Source organism: Platichthys flesus, chromosome 7 (assembly GCF_949316205.1).
Source record: "Platichthys flesus chromosome 7, fPlaFle2.1, whole genome shotgun sequence".
Taxonomy (NCBI): domain Eukaryota; kingdom Metazoa; phylum Chordata; class Actinopteri; order Pleuronectiformes; family Pleuronectidae; genus Platichthys; species Platichthys flesus.
The window spans coordinates 14490700-14511180 of record NC_084951.1 but is presented as its reverse complement, the minus strand read 5'-3'; the positions used below and the strand labels follow the sequence as shown (position 1 = coordinate 14511180).

The following is a 20481-nucleotide window of genomic DNA, read 5'->3' as shown; positions in this document are numbered from 1 at the left end:
ACAATGTGAAGATGTAACGCAATGCTTTGTAAAAGTTAAGTGGAGTATAAAGTGCATATATTGATGATATATGTAGAGGAGTAGAAGTAAAGCCAAGGAAAACTAGGGCCACGATGTAGCACTAACGGGACCGAGCACAGGCATTTTGAAGCCTGTTCCAATCGGTGGAGAGAGCGATCAATGACCAAGCGCACGTCTCCGCGTTGCATGTGTTTTGCGCACGGCAGCAAGGACAAATGCTTAATATATTATTACATAATTATGACTTACTATCTCATTATTATGACTTAGTATCTCATTATTATGACTTACTATCTCATTATTATGACTTACTATCTCATTATTATGAAATACTATCTCATTATTATGAAATACTATCACATTATTATGTTGTCATTGTTATTATCATAATCTATCCTACACCATGTGATGAAAACAAATATACCGAGGTGGTTTATATCTCCATCTTGTTGAGATGACATTCACAGAAGTTGAAGTTGATCTGATGAAAGCCAAAGACAAGTTTATAAGAGTAAAATTGAAGAAAATGGCCAAAATGGCCACCAAAGCCAAAATGGTGTGCTTCCTGTTTGGTGTAGCATATCTATCCAAGAGACTGTTTTGTTTGTCATAAAAAGATGCAAGTACAAGATTTGTGTGTGTGTGTGTGTGTGTGCTCTTGTACAGCTATCTTTGTGAGGATCAGTTTGAGCCTAAAACCGAGTGAGGACCTTTTGGGAAAGTGAGGACCTTTTGGCCGGTGCTCACTTTGTGACCCCCTTTTAATTGACTGTTTGGGGGTTAAGACTGGGTTTTAAGGTTAGGGTTAGCATTAAGTTTAGGTTAGGTTAATGGTTAGACATTTAGTCTGGATGGTTGGGGTTAGAGTAAGGGGCTAGGGAATGCATTATGCCAATGAGTGTCCTCACTAAGACAGCTGTACAAACATGTGTGTGTGTGTGTGTGTGTGTGTGTGTGTGTGCGTGTGTGTGTGTGTGTGTGAATGACTGGTGTTTCTTTGCCTGTGAAAAACAGAGGGACGGAGGGGCATCCAAGCAGTAAATAGTGGTGCCTGTCATCCCAAATCTCCATGGAGATGAGCTCTGTGAGCCATCTCCACCTTCACTACATCATCACAGAGGAACAGGAGAGCAGGAGGCACGGCCATGACTGATACATTACACCACTTTAACCCGAGCACAAGATCAACCAGAATGCACTTGTGTGTCACTGGCATAAATAGTTCCTGTACTGACGCACTCTGTGCAGTTAATGGCACAAATGCAGATTCCACAGGGCAAGCTGTGAATGGAAATAAAAACAAGAGTGCACGTGCATGAGATTTCAAATTCAACACCAGGAGGGGAAATGGATTTTATTTGTATTTCTGCAAAGAAACAGATGCCTACATTATACAACACGCACACACTCGCACACACTCCCTCAGACGCACACATCTGACACCGTAACAGTCACCTATACAATCCATAATGAGGAGAAATGAAGTTGACGTGCTGTGCGCTTCTCCATCACATTCGGGTATATATACAACAGAGGAAAAGAGGAAATGAGGCTAAAAATGTGAATTATCAAAATGATAATCTGCTATTTCATGGTGCGTACACACGTCACACAGAGAGGAGGAGAACTCAGTCAGAGGAATGATCCAGAATATTGTCCTGTGCTACATACGTGAAACTGTGCTTATACATAATTACAGAGCTCGCCGAGTCTAATGAAATGAAGTTTCTCTTTTGTTCATTAAACATAAGGCCACTATGGTCGACCACAAGGAACACATTATATAAGTCACGAGTGAAAGAAACATTCCTTCTGCTACTACAGAGGGTTTCTACAAATCCAACAGAATCTAAGGAGGTTACTGCACATATCTAAGCTCCATTACTCAACATGAGGCACAAGTGGAACTGATGGCATTGCACGTTGTATGTTTTACTAACAATGGTACTGAAAATCTACCATGTGATCTACTGGAGTCTTTGGTCCTGACTCGACCGTAATGATGCATCAACTGTATGAGGCTAGTGTAATAGACAGGCAATACTGCTCCTTTTTTTCTCTTATTGTACAAGGATTCACAGACACTGTGTTGCCTGAGCAGCATTCATAACCACGGCTGTGTCCCCTTGACAGGATATCTACGCTGCGTCCCTCTGGTCAGTGTTAAGAAGCAGTGGCACGACAGAAGGCAGAGACCGGATGATCAACAAAGAACTCGGGGTCTGTTTGGTCGAGGATCAAACAAATGATTTCAAGTTTTCATCTAATCCTAGTTCACAGTTACAGTTTTGCTGTACAGACTCATATTCCCAAGTGTCTTGGTGTTCTTGCTTGACAGTTGATGACATTTATGGATATAAGACATGAATCCAAAACGACAAGGCAGTGTTTTGAGTTTCAAAAAGAGCTCAGTGTGACTGTTTCTGTACATAGGACTACAAACATGAACAGACACACAAACAAACGTCAAATCTCATGAGCGTACAAGGCTGCCAAGTAATTAAAAGCGACAGCCTCATGATTACAGCCCCAGAAATATCTCAACCTGTCCTCTATAACATGAAACATTCATGAGTTAATAAGCTGATGTGTGAAAAATATATATTTAAAGTCGAAAGACCTAAAACTCTGTTAATAAGATTGGTTAGGACTCTGGGGTTTGATGAGATTTAGTTAACAGTGACCAATCCTGATGCAGATTGAAATGTTTCTAAACCCTGTTTGCTGGATGGAAATATGTCACTACATTTCTCATCAAACCAGTGAGAAGAATACGGATGAAAACAGAGGAACAAAATCTCTCGTGTGAAACTCTTCCAGCTCTGGCCGAAACTTCACCGGTCATGAAAGAAAATACACTCCCGGGGTCTCTACGACAACCTGTGACAGTTAAATGTATTAACAGTAAATTAATGGTACAGTACATATTACAATAATAGATCATGCGTACATGCAAAATGCTCTGTAACATGTAAATGAGTGCACTTATGGCAAATCTGCTTTGCAGCACCACAAGGTCCAGGATGTATGACCGAAACCAAACAAAACAACATGACTTTGGACTAAAAGAATCAGGTCGGCAGTTCAGGACAGAAAATAAATCAGGATGAATCTCTGCACGGCTTGGACTCCATCGCCGGTCCAAACTCTTCTTCCTCCTGGTGGCCAATCATCATCAGGTCAGAGTGGTGACCTCGGGCTGAGCGTAGTTTCCAGTGGCAGCGAGCATGTCTTTACAGAGGTCTGTTAGGAGAGACAAAACACAGCAACACACTGACTTATTGCATCAGCATGAAAGACTATAGAGAAAAAAATTCATCTTCGGTGTGTGACTTCTACTAAAGTTTTCTGTTTGAACTGCGTATGATCATTTCCTGTTGAATGTTTCAGCTCTCCAGCACAGAGATGCTGTTTTCAGACAGGACAGGACACATTCACAACAAAAGGAAAATGTCTGGCAGCTCATATCACCAAAAGAGATATTTGTTAACCTTTCATATTTTTGGTTCTGCATCTGTTGCATATTAAAACCCTCATTAAAACACCCCACTTGCGTGTTATGAATTTTTTTCTTGATATTTTACTAGACATAGGAAGGAGAAGTCCCAGAAAATGTCCTGTGGAACTGACATGGACATTTGCCTTCAAGTCCTTCGATACGATGTCAGGAAAATGTCCAGAATTCGACGCATGTGAAAGCAGCAACAGAGATCTTCTACTGTTCTAAACCCCAGCAGAGCGTCACTTTCACCACCCATTTTGTTAATGGAAACCTATTGGTAGCAATCATCCAGAGGAGGGGGTTCATCCACGCTCAGCGACCTTTTCTCTGCTTGTCTGAACGTCCACCTGCTGCCTCCTCTTAGCAGCGCTCATCATAAGGAAACACGCTGGTGGTTGTGACATCGCAGGGCCAACGTGCTTTCAGCCAGGTCACGCAATCCCTGTGACTTACTCAATGACCTCAAATCCACAGACGTTTTGCTCCTAAGTGCAGGGTGGGAGACTATTTCCTGAGGCCGATAACCCTCGGAGCATCTTCAGACCTGCTGGCTCTCTTTCTGTTTCCTGTCATACTGCTCTGGTGAACTATTATCCATACCTTATATCCCCTAACCCCGCAATTAGCCAAACACCATGCCCTGAGGGCATAGCTCTGAATAGCAGAGCCCTGGTGCCTTCGTCTATCTCCATCTAACTCAAAATGGCTGCAAACACAAAGACAATGAATCTTTGAACTCTGCCATAACAGATTCTTGAGGAAATATGGAGATTCTACTTGCACTGTTCTCAAATGTAATGAGCACTAAATGTGTGGTGTATGTGTGATCTTCTCCTGTAATAGACTGGGAGGTCATTGTCCTCATACTCACCAGACACAGAGCTCCAGATTGAATCACCCCCCTCCTCCCTCTCGTCTAAGATTCATTTTGAGGTGTTCTGGCTTTGCTCAGCTCTCCACGGTTTTTTGTCTTTGTGATCAGGAGCGAGCTCGGATGGTGAGCTCATGAACCGACCAGATCATTTAGCCTAAATGTATGGAACTCAGCGTGAACACAGGCTGTGGACGCTTTGTGTTGGTCTTTCCCACTGTGACTGTGGGGCTGTAACATTTATATTGATTTCCTCCCCTGAGCATAATTAGATGTCCACACACTTCCGTTCTATTTGACAGATAGAAGCAATTTTGTGTAGGGTTTTTGCATGTGAAAAACCACATTGCCATTAACCTACACCAGTCTTCAACACTCAACACATGGAGGGATTGACAGGGCTTTCAGGAAAAACATTCGGACACAATTTCCTTGTAATGGGCTACCGTGGGGGGGGGGAACGAGATTGTATACATCTCAAAGGAGCCAAGCTATACAGTAAGTGCCCCATTTATGTGCTGTTTTTTCCTCAACAGTGATGTGCTAATGAGTGTCAGGAGAAAAATGCACCAACGTAAAGTGCAGTTTCGCAGGCAAACACCTTTACTGTCGCCGGGCTGTTTGCAGACGAGAGTCAGGATGTTGACTGGGTGGGATGTGTGCTCAGGATGTCAGGAATGAATCCATGGCTGCCAAATATAGAGCCTCTTCTCACAAGTGGCTTTTGGGTACTTTAGGGTAGCTCAGATGTGAGATCCAGGAGAGAGATAGCAGGCTACGGCGGATGCCAATTGAGAGATTTGCAAGAACGTCATCTCCTTTATTGTGTTACCTCTGTCAGATGACTTTTTAAAATAGTCACCGCAATACAAAGCATCGGAGGGGTGATAACCTGTTCATGCTGTATCTACCCCAATCAGGTAATGCTTATGTGTTTTAATATTATGATGACTAGTGCAGTGCCCGTTGAAAACCTGCCTGTTTGCTTTCTCTGTGGTGGACCTGCAGTAATTGAGCCGCAGCAAGTAACGGCCGACTGCAGGACTCAGTCCACAGAACCCTTAACTGTTGACCTGTTAATTCAATGTTTGGTGAATCTCAGCTCCGTACACAGAACCCTGAACAGGAGAATCAGTACCAGTGTCATTAACATGCCCCCATCTTGAACGTGCTGTTGTTGTGATCTGCAACACCACTCATGTTGATGCAATCAACGCTTCTCAAGACATGGCTAATACATGCAGACAGACAGACCGGAATTATAAGATGCCAGCGCTAAGTGAAGCTGTCAGGATGTAACATTATATTTTTAAGTGAATTAATCTTTTTCCGTATTCTGTGTGGCTTCTTCATGATGTCATATGATATCATGAGATAGGGCATAATTGTCCATTCGTTATAGGCTTTAGATTGTATCTCTTATATATGTTTTTGATAAAGTGATTGTGGACCTTTTTTTCTTTTTACCTTGACCTTTGACTTTCGATTAATCAGTTCCTATAGGTCTCCGGAGAAACCCTAAGTTTGGTAAATATCAACTCTTGTGTTAATAATAAATTTTGCATGTACGTACAGATATGTGCACAGGGTGAATATTAGTAGTGTATCGTTGTGTTGCTAAGGTTGGTCATCATTAAGGCAGTCTGTGAACAATCACACCATTGATTGATGAGTGAATTTTACGTTACAAAAGTTTGCACTTAATCCTGAAATGAAGCATGGTGTTAGTTCTTCACTTGCATTGGTTGATATTCTCTGTCTGTTTGCTGCATGCTTCACATTGATTGGCACTTACTCCTACGCACTTACGCAACTCCCTGCACCGTCCGGACCTCTACCTACTGTGGCTAGATTCAGATTCACGTGTTAGGGAAAATAGTCCACATGGCTGCTTGGATTCATTGAGCGCTTCCTCAAACTGCAGAACCTTTTCTGACAAATCTAACAGCAAAACTATTTTGTGGTAATTCCTTGACTGAAACGGTTGATTGGTACCTTATGCTGCTGCTTACCCTAAGATAGTACAGCTCCTTGAGACACACAGACAGATGGATGATGCAATTAATACTACAAAGCTCTCCCATTGATTTCCTTTGGATCTGTCGGCTGAATAATGACTAAATCTGCCCTAAGTCAGTGGGAGGTGGCAAGACAAGATTGAAGAAGAGGCAACACGCCCTGGAGTTTTCTTTCAACCTTCTCAGCAGCAAACAAAGCTTGTTTTGTGGTGAGTCTATAGAGATTTACACCTTGCTTTAGCCATAGTGCCCCAGAGCTACAGGGATGACACTGTCTGTCAGGTTATCACCGAAACAGCTCTATGTTTCTTCACGGGTTATCTAGTGCCATCAGGTCAAAATTTTGCATTTGTCCTTCAACTGAAAAATATTGTGGTTATTATACCAACAGCCACATAGGTTTCAAATTTTGGTTGAAAATCTATTTTAAGTGGAGCCAAGAATATTTAGATCGTTCAATACTGTGCTGTATTGTATTGAATCGTATCATATCTCTTCATCTATATCGTATCTTATATTATGTATCGTACCCTTAAATATGTCTTACAGTTAAATACAGGAACATCTATCTACCACCTTCATTAACACCGTTCTATTGACATGGACCTCTTTCTCCAACACCCTGAGGCCAAATCTGAATGTCTTCATCCATCCATCCATCAGCTGTGTTTCCTGGTGTGTATCTAAAGTGTGGGCTCCAAGCCTGGCTGTAGATCTCTATGATAGTGAAACCTTTTATTTTTAGGATTATTGCACTTCTTTGCTTTCTGTCTGAGAGTTAGATTACAAAATTAATAACACATAATTCCATTTTATATCTTTCTTTTTATTGGTATTGGTACGAAACGTTTGGAAATGAAAAGTGCACTTTATCTGGTTCTGAACATTCATTGAGCAGGAATGCTGACTTTTTTAGGTAAACCGTAGAGACTCCATGAAGTTGAGATAGTTGCTGATAGGTCATATTTTGTTGTCTTTGGACAGAGCCTGTTCCACTCTTATGCAAAGCTAAGGCCTCCTGGCTATTGTTTTAAAGTGAGCACTCAGAAATGGTACAAATAAAGCAAATAACATTAAATATTAGCTAAGTTTGGAACTAGTTCCATGTGGCTAAATCCTGGTTTTGACTAATACAACATTATTTCAGTCCCAAAACGCAACAGTTGAGAAAACACCTCTGACCTGCAGAAACTCCTTTGAATTTTCTCAGGAGAGTCAATTAAAACCTACAGTGCAGCGAGACTGCAGTACAACATGCAACACTTTAAATGTAGCTGGTCATACGGACATGTATGTAACCTACCAGTACGGACAGGTGGGTCTCCTGATGTCAGGAGGAAGCAGGTGGCCTCTTTCTTATTCTTGGTCCCTCGGGTGCACCGCAGGGACCACTTCTCACTGGGGGACAGCGGTTGGGTCAGGCTGCAGCCCTCCTCCTCTGAAAGAGCCACATTTGCATCACCGTTCTGTTTGGAACCTGACAGGACGACAAAACCACACAGCGCCGTAAATGCCAAAGCTTTTACTGAGCCAGGGCCCAGACAAAGGCAGCGGTATATTGCATAACATCTGAATTTTTCTGAGATAAAATCCAATTTGTCTGAGATCTCATGAGGAGTAATTTGATCCCGGTGTGTTACTCTCTTTGTGACTAAGTGTGGTTTGTCTGTCAGGAAAACTCTGAAAAGCAGCAGTAGCTGTAAGACACAGTGGACGTCTAGTTACTATCCGACACTCTGATATCTATCATGTGGTTTCTGAAAGATGAACTATCCAATTTAATGTCATCTAAATTAAAAGCTGATGAGACCTTTAAGAGTACATCTTAAAGGTGGAGTTCACCCTAATAAAATAAAAGAAGCATTTTCTCACTTGCATCTAGTGGTGCTTGTTTTTAGCCGTGCTTGGCTTAGCTGCCCAGCTTTTGAGAGTCCACACGATTTATCATAAAAATGGAGGTGAATAACTTAAAAATTAAACATCTCTTTCTACCAAATATGTGGATAAATCAATATTTAAATTAAAGGGTAATTTTTCAAAGAGGTGAAAATCGTTTTTTAATTTCTTGTTTCAGATCAGCAGCATCAAACCTGAGAGTGATATTCACAGTAAATTAAACTAAAAATATCTGCTTGGTTCCACCCCACAAAAGGCGAGTGAGAAAATGTTTTCCTATTGTTTGAGAGAACTGCTCCTTTATCATCAGAGTCTGACCTGAACGATTCCTGCTGACACTCTCCTCAGCCGCCAGCGGACACGTGTCACTCTGCGTGCTGTCTCTGTGTGAGTTTGTTTCCGACTTCCCAAACGAGGCTGAGTCAGTCGGAGCGTCTGGGTTCGGGTTGTGCTTCTTCTTCTTCTTCGGCAGTTTCTGTTTGGCCATAGCCAGCGAATAGTACATCCCAAAGTTATTGACGATGACGGGGACCGGCATGGCAATAGTCAGGACCCCAGCAAGTGCGCATAGGGCCCCCACCATCATGCCCAACCACGTCTGTGGGTACATGTCTCCGTAGCCCAGCGTCGTCATGGTCACCACTGCCCACCAGAAGCTGATGGGGATGTTCTTGAAGTGTGTGTGGTTGGAGCCTGTGGGGTCGTCGGGCTTGGCCCCGATGCGCTCAGCGTAGTAAATCATGGTGGCGAAGATGAGAACACCCAGTGCCAAGAAGATGATGAGCAGGAGGAATTCATTGACACTGGCCCTCAGCGTGTGTCCCAGCACGCGCAGGCCGACAAAGTGTCGCGTCAGTTTGAAGATCCGGAGGATCCGAACAAACCGCACCACTCGGAGGAATCCCAGCACGTCACTGGCAGCTTTGGACGACAGACCACTCAGGCCCATCTCCAGGTAGAAGGGCAGAATGGCCACAAAGTCAATGATGTTGAGTGAGTTCCTGATGAAGACCACCTTGCCCGGGCAGCAGACGATACGCACCAGGAATTCAAACGTGAACCAGACCACACAGACGCCCTCCACCACGGTGAGGATGGGCTTGGTCACCATCTCCCTCCTCTCCACGCTGTGTGTGACGTTGCCCACGACAACCTGCTCCGTGCGGTTCTGAAGTTCATTGAAGGCCTCGTGGGTCTCCAGGCAGAACGTGGTGATGGACACCAGGATGAAGAAGAGAGAGGCAAATGCAACTCCCTGAACGAGACGAGATAACACAGTTAGTCATCGATAAACAGCACAATGTGATGTCTTCCCTCAGTTAATATATGCAATCACAATGATGTTTATCAAACTCGCTTGTGTGGTGCAAGAGCTCCCATTAAAATCGTGTGCCTCATGAAAACCATTTTCAATCCCTGCACCATATTTAATTATAATCATGTGTAAATCAAGGGCCTAAAGAAACATGTTAAGAGGGATTATTTTCCAGCTGAGGCAATGACGTCCAGCTGATCTACATTAAGTGAAATTATGAAAAATCTATTAAGTCTATATATACACAACAGGGCCTTTTCTATAAGAGACTGTGTGTCTGAAATATAGTAAAAAAATATATAGTGAATAATTAAAATCACAACAATTTTGTATCATAATTTTGTCCTTAGTGAAACATGATGTCATTTCTCTCCTGCCTCCTCGTAAACACCTATTTCCTTTAGGAAACAGCTCCCTGTTGTGATTGTCCACTACCGCTGCAGTTTGAAGATTAGGGACTGAAAAAAACACACCGTCCACAGGAGAGAGCCAGGAAAAAGACCAATTCAAAACCAATTACTCCCTTGTACAAAGAGACTGGATGATGCCAAGAGAAAAACTGATTCAATTACCATGAGCCCTGCTGGTCACAGACAGCAGGGGGCGCTCACTGCGTGAACTGACTCAGTAAAGCAGTCTTGGGGCTAACATTACACCTGTCTGTCATGTACATGTATGTCATTATATTGCATATAATTTAAACTACTTTTTTAATACTACTGTGTTTAATGCACATGATGTTGTATTCTCTTTTGATTTTATTTATGTACAGTATATAAATCTTCTTTTTTAAGATGAGATAAGGTAAGATATAATTTAATGTCCTAGAGGGATACTTGACATTGCCATCACAGTGTCTATAAACTATAAATGACATTTTATTTTATTGTAATTTTTTTAATGATTGTCCTGGTTTAAGAAATATGAGATATAAATAAATTTGGTACTACAGCATACATTATAAAAAGATTCTTCATTTGCAATCTGAGCACAAAGGATGAGTGAGATGAGGAGCAGAGCCTGCAGGCACTGAGAGGCACAGACACTGGACAGGACTCACAGTATATTCACATATTCAGGTTTATCAGACATGTCTGAGAGTGGGATTAAAACATCTAACGTAATACAAATATCCTCGAAATACAAATCCAAACCACTTTTACAATTCCCGCTAGGTAAAGTGAATAATGTGGCTGCACGGCACACACCTGATCCAGCACAATGGGCTCAGTGTTTGTTTGTGTTAACATTGTGTGTTCACTCATGCCTGATCTGTCTTTATTGTTTACTAAAGCCGGGACAAATTGTAATGCCTCCACAAACCTTTCTAATCTTGCAGCTGCATAAACATGTACGTCTGCCCTGCATGCACTTAGGCTCTTTTCCGCCTGCAGGGCCTCTCACATATCAGTCAGCTTTTTAGTGTTTGGATCTAAAGTCAGACGAGGACACATCGGAAAAAGCAATCTAAATAAGTACTGGACAGTTTATGGAGTTTATTGAGTGGAAAGAAGAAGAACTGTCCGGTAGCAGTTTAAAGCAGCAAAAACTGAGATACTGCACACATGTAAACAAACACGCTCTGTATGTTGGTGTATATATTTTGCACACGGATCATGTGCTGCTTTTCCACTGTGTCCCTGCAGAGCTCTGGGAAGCTCGCAGCAACGATCCCTTGAGAAGACAAAGCCATCGCTGCAAATAAAAAGGGAAGGCCGTGAAGCCTGGACTCGGCCCCAGGAGGAGATCAGAGATCCCTCTGTTGCGTGGACACGGATTCCCTGAGCATCAGCAGGGCTAGCCGTGCACAAGTGTGTGAGCGCGCTACAGAAGGAATCACAAGGTGAATCACAACAAGACAAACAGCAGAAATACAGAACAGAAGAACCTGGCTGGATTAGCAAGTGATGATTGTGACATTGAAATTGTAATTATGATACCTTATGATTCATAAGCATCAATGAAATTAAGATTATTTGGGAGGGAGTGGAACTTGAAGATGAAGCTGATTAGACCTGATTAGATTTTGGTGATCAAAGGTCAAAGGTCAAGGTCACTGTGACATTAATAAACACATTTTTGGCCTCTAGAAAGCAACAACTGAGGAAAACCGTGAGGGAATTTCTGCAACTTCAGCACAAACATTCACTTGGAGTCAAAGATAAACTGATCAGATTTCAGTGGTCAAAGGTCAAAGGGTCAAAGTCACCTTTTATGAGTGGAAAGTATGCAGCCTGAAATAGCACGGGTTGAGGGAGCCATACAACTGCAGGGCCATGATTCTATTTCATCATTCATCTGTATTGGTCTTTTCATGATTTATTAATTCCAGGTGACTTTAATCATTTTGCATAAATAAACATGGACAAAAAAGACACAGAGAAGTCTCCTGTGCTGAGCTCTGCTACGACACAACCGACAAACCAGCTGCCACCAGATGCAGCCTGCGAGTCCTGCTGCTGCCCGGATGCCTCTGATCAGCCTAACGGGCTCTGACAGCGTTCAGTTTACTCAAATGCCAAAAGGTTTATCCCAGACCTAAACAGAGCCGGGGATCTGCAGCCGTGGCCACCTCTGCAGGGAGGGAGCTGGAGGTGCTTGAAACGCACGAAGACTATCTGCTCTGCTCATAAAAGGCTCATGGGGAAAAGTCTAATAATAACATGAATCAGCCGGACCTCACACCTGCATGCGTGCGGCCGTGCGTTGCTGCCACTTCTCGTGCTGAGTCCATTTTTTTGTTTCGCGTTCATATTGTCAAGTCGTTGTCTTGCTAAGTAAATCTTGCAGGATTTAAATGCGTCTGTGCAGTTTGTTTAAGGCCCGATGTAAAGAGAGGCCACAATATCATGTTTACAGCGGTAACTCTAAACGCTGTCGGAGTGATTACCTTAATGTCTCTTTGCACCACAGAGTGTTTTCCATGTTGCTCGGGTGAGCCCGCTGATACACAAGCAAGAATCATTAGGCGGCCAAATGACTGTTAATGCAGAGCGTTTTATTTAGCAGTTCCTGGTGTTCTTGCTGAGGGTTCGATAGAAAGACTATATAATGTTATTTATATAACTCGTTCATTATTTGTCCATCAATCTGTGTCTGTGCGCCTGTAATGGTTGATTCTCAATTAAGTGGTAGCTTCACTTCTCACAGTACATTTACTGCACTTTATGGAATTTGCACAGTTGAAAAGGTTAGAGACAAATATTTTAGTTTTTACTTGAGTATATTAGATTGATTGGCCATAGTTCTGAGCCTTGTCATATTTAAAACTATTTCTGATAAAGATGATTGTAATAATGCCAGTTTCAAGTCGCATGGCAGATTTTTTTAAGATTTTAGATATAAAACATTCAATATAGACATTTTTGCAGAAGTATAAATAGAGGCATAAAGATGTATTCTGTAAATATGGAATTCTAGTTAACCTGCAGTTTTAGATTCAAGCTTTAAAATGTGTTTTTTGTATTTACAATTTAATTAAAGATTAGTTGAAGAGTGATATGAGGAGAGAGAATGAGGAAGACCTGCACCAAAGAGCCACCTGCTGCCGCTGCAGGAAGACTCAAGCCTCCGACTTGACTTCACCATACTGTGCAGTCATTTGATCTGTAAAAATACGACCTAGCTGATTGAAGCTTCTTAACCCTTGGCCAGATGTTTTTTAATTAAATAAACAGATACAATAACATTTACAACTTCAATATTTTTGTGATTTATACAAACAATGATACGGATTATTAAAAAACTCTCTGAGTGCTGTACCTACAGCAGTGGAGATGATCATTTCAGTGGTGCCACAAAGATGCCAATTCAAGGTTGTTTGGAGGGAGTGGAGAGACACAGAGGTCCCCAAGGGGACAATCGCCTGGTCTCAGATGGGAAAATAAGGGCGGGGGGGGGGGGGGGGGGTATAACTCGACAGTAGACGGGCAGCCGGCTGTGCGTCGGAGTGCAGCAGCTGTGGAGTCCCATCACAGCTATCACCTTCAGCAACTCAGCATCACACCCTGTTACTAACACAGACGCTCTATGCAGGGTCCAAAACAAGAAGCCGTCACAGCAGCTGTAAAGCCAACCATAGCAGATTTTTTCTGCAGATTTTTTTGATTCTGTGTCACACTGATTTGTGTCTGGGCTTAGGTGCACCTGAGGATGGAAGCGAAATAGTGTCCACTACTCTGCCTCTCAGCTGCTCTTCTCCTGGGAACCAGTAACATCTGCCAAATAGTCTCACACACAGGTCTGACTTCTGTCTCTCTGTTACTGAGGGATATCGATCAAGGAATTACAGCATCAAAGGGACACTGGTAAATCCAAAAACCGACACTTACAACACAAAAGATGAGGTGAAGACCCTCTTCCACAGAGCGACGCCTCCTGAAAAAGACGGGATTGTCCGATAAAAGGATGATAAATAGAATCCTTAAAGGGATAGTTTTCCGAAAAATGAAAAATTCACTTATTATCTACTCAACACTATGCCGAATGGAGGGGTGAGTGAAGTGTTTGAGTCCAAAAAAAGGTCTTGGGGTTATATGGGATAGCAGCGGTCATTCAGGCTTAAAACATGGTGTTAATGACTTGGATGACACCACAGGAGCCTTATGGAGGCACCTTCTTTTATTTTTCTGTTGCTTTTTAATGTTTGAAGAAAAGTCGCCATTTACTTCAGTGGTATTGGATTTTAGCTGCCACGCTGTTTACTCCTGAAACTCCAAAAGCGCTTTGTGGACTCAAACACCTGACCCACCCCTCCCACAGTGGGTCAATGAATGTTTTTTTTTCATTACTCTGAACTATCCCTTAAGACCAGGATGGACAATGTGGACAGAGAAGGAAGAAACAATAATAGGAATTATTTTCACTTCACTGTTTTAACGTATAAAGAGAACCTTTTTTCAGAAAGATATGAGTTGCCTGCCAAGTTCCCATAACGGGAGTTGAACGCGGGCCACCTGGGTGAAAACCGGGAATCCTAACCGCTAGACCATATGGGACCTGGCACATCTCAGCTTTAGGTGCAATTTCTAGTTTCTGATTATTGCTCAAATTTATATTAAAAATACGTTTTAATAAAAATACATGTGTTTGGTAAGCAGGCTGAGCAAGAGGATGAGAGAAAGGGTAAACAAACAAGCATTGTAGCTACAGTGTATTGTCAATGCCACTGAAGGGCGCCGACCACACCAGCATCTAAGAGCAAATACTCTATGATTGCAGAAACACAAACATGTCCAATTCCACATGGATTGTATGATGCCTGCAGGTAAACCCTTAAGAAAGCATGTAGGTGCATGTGTCCAAAGACAAAAGGAAAAAAAACAGCCATCTGTAAACAGTTAGAGTTAGAGAGGCACTATACCTGCGCCGAGACCCAACAGTCCTCTTAGATTCAATCAGGATGCATCAAATTACACACACTCACAGATATCAATTCCATAAATGTGACAGATTGGTTTTATTAAGATCCAATAATTATTCCCTGAGAAATGAGTGACAATATAAGAAACGCCCTGTCTCGCAATGTCAAAGAAATTGGAAAAGACTCCTGGATCCACTCCTTTGACAAGTTCTGTCTTTGCCAACGTCCCATCCTCCCACCAAGTTTCCTGGGAGTCTGTTCTGTACAAACACTGAACCCCGACCTGAGATTTAAAGCAGCATCACACTGTACGTGCGTCTTTGTCTGATGGTGGTGAAGTACTTTGACATTCATTTGAAAATTTGTTCAAATCATAGTTCATCAATCAAACTCTTCAAAACCAGTGACCAGTAAAAATACTGAGTGCATTAAAGTGACAGGTAAAAAGGTGGTATATTCAAAGAGAGAAACACTGAGCCTCTTTTCTTCTGCTCTGTCTGAATAAAAAAATACTGCAATCCTACCAAGGTGAGAGCTGGACAAAAAACTAATGTTATTTATTGATTATTTTTGCCTGCAAAACAAAGTCTTCGGCTCCTTTCAGACTTTGTGATGCAGCGACAAGGCGTTTCTATTATCAGTGAACGTCTGAGAAGAGAGGAGCGTAAACAGCCGGCGGAATCACCCAGGATTCGTCTCTCACAGAGAAGTCAGTTATAAAAGTCTCCTCAGCGAGGCCACGCTGCTCTGTCGATGTGTGAAAAATCAAATCCTGTGTTCCATTCGCAGAGAGGCAGGGAGAGGTGTCAGGGCTGTGAGAGATGAGCCCACAGGAATAACGGCTTCAGCTTTATTATTTATCAGCTCGCACTGACACTAAATTTGAGGTGTGAGAATATCTGTCCTCAGCATCAATAATCCAATTAACTCACTGTAAGGCAATGATCAGTATTTTCATATTCAAGTGAATGTTAATTGTTGCACATCTCAGTTTTACAAACAAAAGTGAGGTTTGGATGAAGATCTGGCGACTAGAAATTAATAATTTAAAGGAATAATTTTCGTTATCTTCTGACAAAAGGTGAGATGTTGAGTGATTATGGTAAGATTCTCCTCCCAGTATTAATATTTAACAAATATATTAATATCACTAAAACCATGACTCATACGATAAGAATAAAATCTCTATAAATAATAGAGTCTTCTTGATATGAATTTTTAGGGGGGGTGATTTCTCAAATATCAGCCAATAAATCTATTTCCTAAAAATTGTCAATGATTTCTAAATTGTTAAACGTCATTGAGGCTTGATATTTATAAAGTTTAACCCTGAACTTTATCATAAATAACTATCGATAAATTAGAAAACACCAATACACCCAAATATTTACAACCTAAAGTAAAAAACTTATATAAAGGAGAAATCGATTGGGCTACAATCAATATTAAACAACACATAATTGTCTATTGTCTATTCAAAAGCCTTGCATTAAGACTGTAAAGATCAATTAATAAAGTATGTATATGTAAACAAAGAGCTAAACTGGTCAAGAGATTGGTTAATACTCCAGATAAGACGTACCAGTCAATGTCTGGGTCTCAAAACAAAGACGAATTGATTTTTTTTCCTCTACGTGGGCAGCTTTAATTGTTCACCACTGATAACAAGCTGCAGCCCATTACCACAGCGGAGATTAATTACAGGCATCAGGGATGTGCAATTAATGAAAGATTGCATAAGGGAAGACTGAACAGAGATGTCTGCTCTGAGCGCAACGCTACATCCAGGTCTGATTGTCACACGTGAGAAAACTGAGATCCGTCCTCTGAGGACAACTTGCGAGTGTATTTCAGTCTTGATCCACTGACACTGCAGCCGTGCAGCTAGAAATATTAATAAAATGTAATCATTCATGGTGTTAATATGATCATCGTACTATCTCCAGCGTGACGGATCACAGAGCCGCTGCTCCTCTGACAGCAGAGTGTGCTGTAAGATGATTCTCTCCTCTCTGGGATTTGTGATCTGAGGCCGCACACCTCCAGCCTTGGCCTCGTCGTGAGGAGGATGTGGCCTAAATGATGGACAGATTAACTTCCCTCCAGCTTTCATCACATTACCTAAGAGGAGCTCAGAGGCTCTTTTGAAAGACAGAGGCCATCAAGGTAACATGAGTCCCGCCAAATGCTCTCAGAGCGCACACGGAACAAACATGCGTATACGTACATGAACGGCGGGAGAGGAAATGGACAGAGAGCATTAGGCCTGAGTCAATACGGACCCGCCCTCACTTATTCTCACACCACAGACTCTCAGAGAGATCTGCTTTGCTGGGGTTGTTTTGAAGAACCGTGCAGATCTGAAACAAACCGTTTAGGGAATGTTCAGTACAGTGGGAGACAGACGTGATTCACTGGCAGGAACGGTGCAGGTCATCTTCAGATGGCAGCTGTGACTCAGAGATGTCAGCTGTTCCACTGTGACAGGCTGCGAATGCCACCTGGACGGGGAGCTAAAATAAACACTAGTTGCAGCGCTACTGGCACGCAGCAAGAATATCATACAGGCACAACACAGCGAGCGTCTCTCTCTCTCTCTCTCTCTCTCTCTCTCTCTCTCTCTCTGTGAACTCAATGTGTTTCAGGTGGAGCCTGATGGAACCTCCTGGTCCTGACAGCGCCGCCAATAGAGATGCTCAGCGCTCGCTTGCACCTTTACTTCACTAAGTCCACTGCCTTTGTCTCTGAGCCACAATGAACAGCACATGTACTTTCAATAGCTGACAGCAGGATGATGTCTCCCATAGAAGCAATAAAGGCAAACTGTTTTTATTTTTTTATCCATAAAAGAAACACAAGAGTATCATGTTTGATACTTAACAAAACACCTAAGCTTTGATATGATGAAGATCTTTGTATAAAATCTGGAGAAACAAGGGGAAACAGGCGAGTTTCACTCAAAACTCCATACGAGGGTGAATTGATTGGTTTATTATGATTCCATGTGACAGCCGGTGGCCAGAAGCACTTTCTTTCAGGTTCTCCATCCATTTGTTGTGAACACGATGCCTCAAGAACACAGAGAAAGGGATCAGAGTAAACTGGTCAAATTCGCCTTACAAGAGACCTTACAAATTTCATGTTTGGTTTTGTGAAAACAATAACTGAGGATCACCTTAAGGGAATCTCTTTAAATTTGCTAGGTCATGGTGACCTCATGTGCTTGTAAACGTGACAGGCTACATCCTGGAAACACCCATCAGGCACAGAGAGTCTCATTGGCTGAAGGTTTTGGAGGTCATGTTCAAGGTCACTGCGACCTCACAAATCATGTTTTTGGCCTCTGGAACATGAAATCTCTTCCCTTCATCAAGTTTGGACCAGTTGTCATCTGGACTCAAAGAGGAGGTGATTAGTTCAGTTGGGTTCACTTTTGTTTATTAGGTGAAGAAAAAAACATATTCTTGGAGTAGATTTTGTGATCAAAGGTCAAAGGTCATGGTGACTCAGATGAGTCCAGGAAAAGCATGTATGTAGACTGTAATTTCACTAGATGGAGGGAATACAACCACAGGTCAATAGTTCTACTTTTTCTCTTGCCTCAATTTACATTTAGATCCTTTCCTTCTCCTTAACATACAGTTTGATTTATGGATGTTCACTCCTTTCAAACACTTGAGTTTTAAGGACTTTGGAGAACAAAGCTTTGGCAGGAAGAGTGGGAACACTTTACCAGCTCTGTATTTCTGTTATGAAACAGCATTTACTCTATTTCAGTATTTTCATACCTGAGAACTGAAAAGCTGATCACTGACAGTTGTCTGGAGTTGAGGGAAAAAGTCTGCTTTACGTGTGGAGAAGAAAATGTCATGCTTTGTCATTCTTACAAACCAAACAAATGTGGTAGAGAGCCCTTCAATTAAATGATGGAAAAACCAGAATAATTAAGACTATTTTTAAAATCACATGGCGAAATAAATGCTAGCGGATTTGAGAAGGCGCCACATAGTTTCTACTGACCTTGTGTCCACCAAACTTTACCGTAAAGAGGGTACATTTAAACACCTCTTATTATAACTTAGAGATCCACAGCACCACAGACTACAGTCTCCAAAGTGACCAAACAGTTCAAGCATGAGTGTATTGATGCAGGTTGTCTCTGGGTACTCCACCACAGTCCAAAGACATGCAGATCGGGGTTAAGTTAAGTGGATGTGAATGTGAGGTTGTTGTGTCTGTTTTCACATAACCCATGCTCTTTCTCTCAAAACGAGAAAAGAAAACGACTGGAAACATACAGAGCATTTACCATATGCTCTTTATGAAGATATGAACTGTGACCAAGATGGAGAGGAGTTCATTCACATCAGGCATCAACTCCACGCACCACAAACTTCCCAGACTGAAAACTGGATTTCACTTAACAAGCAACAGGTTGTTTGGATTATTCGAACTGTTTTAATGTTGATTTACTGTGTCCTGTTCTCAACTCTTTGGATCAGACACAAATCAGACTAGATTATCTAGTGTTAAATCCTGATTGTTTGAGGTAAATGTTGATAGTGCAGATTCACCTCTGTCTCTGTGGCGGCGATTGGCTGAGCCGGGCACGGACACCTGTTGATAAACACATGTGCGCCTTTTCCCTACATTGAAAACCACCTGCAGGATTGTAATGTTTTGACATCGACATGTGGACATGAAGCGCACAGAGGAGCAAACAGCTGCTGGACTCACCCTGGCTGCTCTGGACGAGTAGGGGTCGTCAAACAGGGCCCAGATCTTCGGCTGCCAAACTTCGCAGCAGCCCCTCGACCTGTCGGGACAATCCTCGATGCCGAACCTCCTCGAAACCTCCCTGTCGTCATCGGTGTCCTCGGGTTCCGGCGGCTCGAATATCTCCAGGGCTTCCTCTGCGTCCCGGTGCTGCCGGTAGGTCATCCAGCAGCACGGCTCCACGTCCGTCTCGTCGATCCCCCAAAACGCGAGTTCCTCCTCGAACAGGGGCCCGCAGACGTCCGCCGGGCAGTGCAGCTTGCCAGTCCGGTAGTAGTTGAGCACGTAGGCGAAGATGCCCGGGTGTCTGTCGAAGAAGAGCTCGGTAGAGGTCGGGGGCGCAGCGGCCAGAGCTTCGGAGCCGGGCTGCGTCTCCGGGTCCGCCAGCCACGCCAGGCGGGTCCCCGGCAGCGTCCTCAGGGTGCTCTTGTAGGTCTCATGCCGAGTGCCGCCCACGTTGATGATAATTTTGTCCGAGTCTTCCCCCCTGGTCATCTCCTCCTTCAGACATGTTTTCGACGGCGGTTTGTTGCCCGACTTGCGCCCCCGGTAAGACGAAACACACACGGAGCTGATCATTGAGAAGCAGAGACCCTCCGGCCGTTCGCCCCCCTCCTTTAGCTGTTGTCCACACGTACAAAAAAAATGAAAATCAAAAAATCCACGCAAAGTGGGTCCTCATTCCAGAGCCCGGTGCGTGTGGTGGCCTGTGAGCCGCAT

At 42.8% G+C, this 20481-nt stretch overlaps 1 protein-coding gene across 1 annotated transcript; it reads right to left on the bottom strand.

The window, feature by feature from the left end:
- Nucleotides 1-1337: 1337 nt before the first annotated feature.
- Nucleotides 1338-20340, bottom strand: kcnc4 (potassium voltage-gated channel, Shaw-related subfamily, member 4). The gene is made up of 4 exons (XM_062391606.1): nt 19723-20340; nt 8627-9563; nt 7716-7889; nt 1338-3264 (listed from the first exon to the last, which is right to left on the bottom strand). The coding sequence occupies exons 1-4, from the start codon at nt 20338-20340 to the stop codon at nt 3197-3199; spliced, it is 1797 nt and encodes a 598-aa protein (XP_062247590.1). The 3' UTR covers nt 1338-3196.
- Nucleotides 20341-20481: the final 141 nt, after the last annotated feature.